Source organism: Cariama cristata, unplaced genomic scaffold, assembly GCF_000690535.1.
Source record: "Cariama cristata isolate BGI_N322 unplaced genomic scaffold, ASM69053v1 scaffold25331, whole genome shotgun sequence".
In the NCBI taxonomy this organism is placed as follows: Eukaryota; Metazoa; Chordata; class Aves; order Cariamiformes; family Cariamidae; genus Cariama; species Cariama cristata.
In genome coordinates, this window is record NW_009599036.1 from 1754 (window position 1) to 8567 (window position 6814).

Consider the following 6814-nt stretch of genomic DNA (forward strand, 5'->3'; position numbering starts at 1 on the left):
GTGTGGTGTGCATATGCTTTGCTGTTAGAGAGATGGCTTTATATCTGACTTTCTGAAAATGCTTGCTGTAGTTTTTTGTTTGCACTCAGCTGCACTCACTGACTGTCCCATTCACTTGTTCTCTTCCTCTTCAACAGTTGGTCAATCCTTTTCACAAATCTAGATTATTTTTTTAATTGGTAATGATTTCTGTTTTCTTGCCAAGTCTTGATTAAAATTGTTCAATATAATAGGACTGGGAGCTAAATGATATCTAGGGGTCTGGATTCTTTATTTAGAAACATTTTGGGACCAGCTTAATCCAGATAATGCTTGCTGTGCTGATTCTGGGCTTGTATCATATGGTACCAAGTCAAATGCCTATTCAGAAACCTAAGTATATTAGTGAAACCCTGGGCTTTATGAACCAGCTTTGTAAAAGCACTGAAAGAAGATGTTGAGTTACTTTTAAAAGCCATATTTTCATCTTCATTGCCCTCTAATTGTTTTTAAATTCTTTATTAATTAAATGTGATGTTAGTGATACCATTTCTTTGTCCAGGACTGATGTCAGACTGAAAGGCCTATGACTACATGTGTTGTCCAATTTACCCTTTATATATATTGATACATTTCTACCATTTTTGGAGACTCCCAAGTGCTGTAAGATATAGTTAAAATCAATTAGAGAAATTACAAAAATGCTTCTAAAGGTATGTATGGTAAAGAAAACAGCCAAATTTAGGTTTGTGCTTTGAAAATTATTTTTCCCAAATTGCAAGTATTACTAGGTCCTGATCATCTCCCTCTAATTTAGTCAACTTTGCCCCTAATGCCGTGCAAGAGAATGACCTAGTTATGGAAATATTAAATCTCTATTCACACTGGGGGAGCTAGCTGCACTGTGGCAAAATCCATTTCATTTTTAAAATATTTTGATAATACTGTGTAGAGAGAGAACTACTATGTAAAGATTGAGCTTAAAGACTTTGTATTGAGAAATATCTCTTGAATGGTTTCTTGCAGGTAGTAAAATCTCTTTAGCTGCTGGGCTCACCTTTGGTTCTGTGGCTGGTTATGGAGCTTACTGCATAACACGTGATCCGAGAAATGTGAAGATATCATTGTGTAAGTGTTTTACTACAGTGAACAAACAAACAAACAAACGAACTGCCTGAAAAAGCTGTTTCCTGAACTGCATGTAAAATTCTCTTTTTTATTAAATTTTGAGTATTGCTTTGGTTTAAATGTTAATTTTTAAATAGAGTTTGACACTTCAACTTAGCTTGCAAAATTCAAAAGCTTAACTGTGGAACTATTTGCAAGGTAAGGCAGATCCTTCACGCAAAGCCAGCGGGTGTGTGTTACCACCTGGCAGCACCTCCTTTTATTAGATAGTTACCTAACATTGCAAATATTGTGAAATCCAGCTGAGAAACATGGGAAAGTACTGGAATAAAATCATTAGCGCTACAGATTAGAATGTAATTTGAGAAGCAGGTGTGGGATCCAGTCTTGCATAATGTAACGTATCCTCAGCTGCCACTGAAACAAATAGTTTGACTTGGTGTTTTTCCTTTGCTGCTAAGAAAGAGAGGATACAAACTATGCAAAAATTGTCGTTAGCTAGTTTGCCATGAAACTCTCATGGAGGCAAGGAACTACAACTTCTAAAGAGAACATTAACCTCACACAACTGATTTGCAAGGAGAGCTATTAGGAGCTTGTCTCACTTGTGGGTTTACCATAGGTGGCTTAGGCTGTGTTTTCACATGCAGAATTGCATTTAAAACACATTCAGTCCAGATTGTGTGAGTACAAAATGGCTTTTGCTGACCTGAGTTAGAACTGATGGTATACTGTTCATGCTGGCTTTGTCCTCTCTCCCAGCCACAGTTGTAAAAATTTCCATTTCAAAAAAACGTTGAATAGCATTGTTAGCAAAGTATGTTCCCACCAACTGAGTTCTTTAGTAAAGGTGGTAATGGCATAACTGATCTGCTCCTAGATGGCCTAAAATTGAATGTTGCAGTTTTGCCACCATGACCTTGCTCAGTTTAAGTTATCCCACAGCTAAAAAAAAAACAACCACCAAACCAAAAAAACAAACACCTTTTTTGGAATGAGGACATAGCCTTAAGTATATGTAAATTTGTAATCATTCAGTGTGAGGTGCTTTTAAGTAGCATACGGTATTGTACTTTTATGGGTCAATTAAATCACTGATTTGGATACAGAATTTGTGGAAGAGAACACTAATTAAAACTTACTAAATGTTGCCTGTTTCCCAATTCCCTGGTTTTGAAGGGACTAATACAAAATTTCCACTGATCTGCTTGTGCACATCGGCTGTACTAAAATACTGTCAGCGTTGTGCACTTCATGTAGCTGCAGGCATGTGAGGACTTTCTCTCAACTGAAGAAATGTATATTACTCATTTAATACAAATGATAGCAATATAGATGAGACAGAGTTCACTACACTTGCCTTAGATAGTTCTTACTATGTAGAGTAAAAGGAACAAAGACTTTTAAAAGCAGTCTTAGTTTAGAATGTTTACAAAGTAATGTTCTAATTGCTTAAAACCTAAACATGTATTTAACCTTGGCTGTGAATGAGTGACCTCTTCAGGATCCGCCTGCGCTGAATGAGACAAAGAAGGTGATCTGAACTAACTGTGATAATTTTTGCCTGGAGTGAGTTAGGAAGTATTCATACAAAGTACTCTGCCAGGGCTAACCCTTCAGGCTGGGTTTAATCTCTTCCAGGGTGGGTTCAGTGTCTCCCAGGCTGATGTCTCTCAGTCTGGAAGAGGGTTTCTTCTGGCTTCTGTATACATAGATATCTCAAATGAATAAAGAACTTGGTAGGAAGACTTCAGAGGAAGGGAGAATTAGACACACTTGGGAACATCTACATGTCCACACCTTAAAAACCTTTGGTGGCTACTGTATCTGCTACTTTCAGAATGATAAGCGCTTTCTGTAATGAATGTGTATTGCTTTTGTAGAAAATCAGAATGTTTTCAATTATGCCTAACCTCTCAAAGTGCCAAAAGCAACTAGAGCACAAATGAAAGAAGGAAATTAAGTGCATGGAAGAAAGTGACTGCTCTGAACTTAGGAACCAGTAGAGTAAATTGCAATGTAAAATGAAGCAAGTAAGCAAACCTTTAAAAGGTTAGGAAATTTTAAAAAAACAACAACATAATTATCAATAGTATTTATCCCCTACATGAGTCTCCTACAATAATGTAGGTAACATTTGAGTACAAGACCTTGATAGTAGGGTTCTTGTAACTTGTCCTAGGTACAAAGAGTATGTAGCATTCAGATATCCCAGGCAAATTTTCCTAGTTGTTTTATAAATTATTCTTTCAGGCATTTTCCCACTCCCCCTGAAATTAACTCTGCAGTTTCTTGACTACTTTAATGCCATTTTATGTGTTGGAGTAGGTGTAGAAATTCAGACTTAAGTATGCAATAGTTAGTACTGTTCAGAGTGCAAGTTGATGCACCTGATTTATTGAATTTCTGATCTGAATCTGATTTACAGAATTGAATTTGGCTAGATTTATTGAATTTCTTTGACTGATTTAAGGTGAAACAGTGACTATCTAGCACTTTTGAAAATCAGGTCTAAAAGCTGAATGTCTTAAAAACTCACCAGCACATGTGAAAAGCCAGATACTAGTAACTAGACAAAAGAACATTAGAGCGAACATGCTTTGTAGCTCGTAGCTAATTGTAAATATACTGTGGAATAGTCCACTCTTTAGACATTCCTGAGAGGATCAAGGCTATGGGACCAGAAAATAAGAGCAATGGATAATGGAGCATAATGGTTTTTTTGCAGGGTATCTTTAATGAGTGCACATGCATAGCTGGTAGAGTTTTGTAAGATGCTTGTAACTGTCAGAGCTTGTTTTATAATGCTGGAGTGAGTTTAAAACTAATTGTTGACACCTGTGAGCACAAGACTGTCCACAGGAGCAGACAGTGGAGTTTGAAGAGAATTAGCCAGATGGTTTAACTGCTCTGTAAAAAAGGGAAGAGATTTGAGTAACTGCCATTAGTTTCGCTGCAAGAGTGATAAAGCGCAGCTGCCCATGAGAAGTCCTGCCTCTCTCCCCACTTCTAGGAAGCATTTCAGGTGGCAGTCCTTTAACAAAGCGAGCTATCTTTGCAGAGTTTTATGTATTCTCATCAATCTTCTCATTTATGTAGCGCTTTGCAGCCATAGTTTGATATGAAATCCCCATGCCTGATCAGTTCATTGCTGCTTCCATTTTTAGGTAAAATTGCTCCAGGATGCAGTTCCTTTCATGACGTTTGTTCTCTGCTGCTTGCACTGCATTTGTTGCCCTCTTGGGCTGCCCACCTTTTGTCACAAGACAAGGACAGTTCCCTTGTAGCAAAAGAAAACAAGGGAACTTGTGGTCATGATGGAGGAGATGTTGCTAGCCATGTTCTGTGGTCATGATGGAGGAGATGTTGCTAGCCACGTTCTGTAGCGAAAACAAGCGGCAACCCTTCCAATCTAGTTTTTAAGGCTCAGCAAATAAAGAGCTACCATTCTAAAAAGAAAACAGAGAAAGTTGGATGCTCTAGCTCCTTGAATAGTTAGAAAACAGCTGCAATGATCAAGAGTGGTGGGATTTATGAGACACTATTCCTGTAATTCAGCATACAGGTTACTGTTACAATGAAGATTCTTCCTGCTTGATTTGTATCCCCATGAATGTAGATATACGGAGGAGTAGAATTCACTGTCTGACAAACTTACTTAGTGTCTATGGAATAGGATTTAGCATTCTGCTGCATGTGGAAACCTGATTTGTAGCTGAAAGAAATCATAGCAGTGTATTTTGGAAAAGTAAGAATGTTCTTATAGACCCTATTTCTGACCTAATGTTTTGTTAAATTACAGTTCATAGCAAAGCATAACAATGACCTTTGATAACTCTCCATGTTCCTGAATGGTCCACTGGGAGAAGTGGGAACATAAATATATTGAATTGTCTTTTACAGTTTCAGCTTTTCTTTTGACCATTATAATGGGAATGAGGTTCAAGAGGTCCAAGAAATTAATGCCAGCCGGACTAGTAGCATGCCTGAGGTAAACATATATTGAGGATCTTAATGCAAAGATTTCACTGGTTTTCAAATAGTTGCCATTTGACAGCTGATCCAAGCCAGTATCAGTGGAAGTTACTGTCATCCAGCAACTGTGTGGTTTAAGTGAAATTAGTTTGGAGGTCACAGTCCTGTTTCCAGTGAACAGCTTTTTCATCTCACTAGGCGGATACATCTGATATGGACTGACTTTCTCAGCACAGAAAGGAGAGATCTGCAATTAAATATTAATGCATATTGATAAGGCTCTTGGAAGAACCTGAGGTAAGCCTCAGTGTTTTCAAACACATATGCATAAAATTAGTCATCTAATTTCATACAACACAGTCATCTTAAAAAGACCAACATTTTGGTTTCAAAGTGCTGCATTCAAAACTACTGGAAGCGCAGCACATTTGAAAACCAGGACATTTTTGACCTGACCTAAGAACTTTGGTCTGTATTACTGCAAATTATGATGTTTCTGATCATTCTGACAGCTTTATTGCTGCTGTTTATTTTGGCATTCTGGAAAACAGAATTTTCTGTACTTGTTATTTTGGAATTAAATTATGGAGTAAGTCAAAACTACTTTTTTTCCCAGTGAGTCAGCAACTCAAAATGTTTTTCAACTGCAAGTCAGAATCTCCACCTCCTGAAGGAATAGTAACTGTTGCTTCGTTGTTACCAGATTTAATAGAACGCTGTTAACTGCTTTACTCCAATTACATTGAGGGAGGAAAAAAATCAGATGCAAATTGTCAAGATGCAAAATTTAATAATCAGGACTTAACTGGAAAACATTATTTTTCCATTGTGGATCGCTTTTCAAGCCTAGGTGGACTGTCTGTTTCAGCAGGCACCGAGGCTGTAGTTGTAGACATTTTAAAAGATTGCTTACTAGAGGCTCTTGTGTCAGGTATTTATGAATGCACAGTTATTTAATGATGACTTTCACTGTTTGTGTTCATGCACAACTGTATTTATGGTTTTTGTTCTGTTTTTTTTTTTTTTTCAGCCTTTTGATGATTTTAAGGCTTGTTTTTATGCTGCTGTAGGAGAATTTAGCAACTTAAGAACCAAAGTATGACTGCCATGCCCGCTGAACAAACAGGCAAGCTCTCCGTACTTGAAAGACAAGTTTGAACACAAGTTTTACATTGCATTTATCTTTTCTGTAAAAGATCTGTACCCATTATTGGATTATTGACATTTACTGATACTTTGCAAGCTTTTTTTTTAACCTAAAACAAGTGTTTTGTTGATAAATTTTGATCTACTTCCGTTTAAGCAGTCTGTTAACTCAAGGGATCTTTCTAAGTTTGATCTCTTTTAAAGGTGCTGAGCGCCCCAAGAAATTGAGTTAATCTTGCACTGTATCTTTGAGAGAAGAATATATATAAACACATTTATGCTAAAAAGGTATATTGTATTGAACCGTAATTTTGTAGCTTCTGAGATTAAGTAATCGATTGTAATCATATTGTCAATTATTAATCAATAAGGGCTTGGGCCTGTACTGTGTTGCACTAGAAAACCCACTTTGCTTTCAGTTTAAGCAGTCTGTTAACTCAAGGGATCTTTCTCTCTAAGTTTGATCTCTTTTAAAGGTGCTGAGCGCCCCAAGACATTGAGTTAATCTTGCACTGTATCTTTGAGAGAAGAATATATATAAACACATTTATGCTAAAAAGGTATATTGTATTGAACCGTAATTTTG

General features: G+C 37.0%; 1 protein-coding gene across 1 annotated transcript in view; it reads left to right on the top strand.

The window, feature by feature from the left end:
• Positions 1-6515, top strand: part of TMEM14A (transmembrane protein 14A) — a 7359-nt gene extending 844 nt beyond the window's left edge. Inside the window, exons 2-4 of the mRNA XM_009709552.1 lie at positions 1006-1107; positions 5011-5098; positions 6113-6515. Of these exons, the coding sequence (XP_009707854.1) occupies positions 1006-1107; positions 5011-5098; positions 6113-6152 (230 nt within the window). The 3' untranslated portion in view covers positions 6153-6515. The remainder of the gene's footprint in view (positions 1-1005; positions 1108-5010; positions 5099-6112) is intronic.
• Positions 6516-6814: the final 299 nt, after the last annotated feature.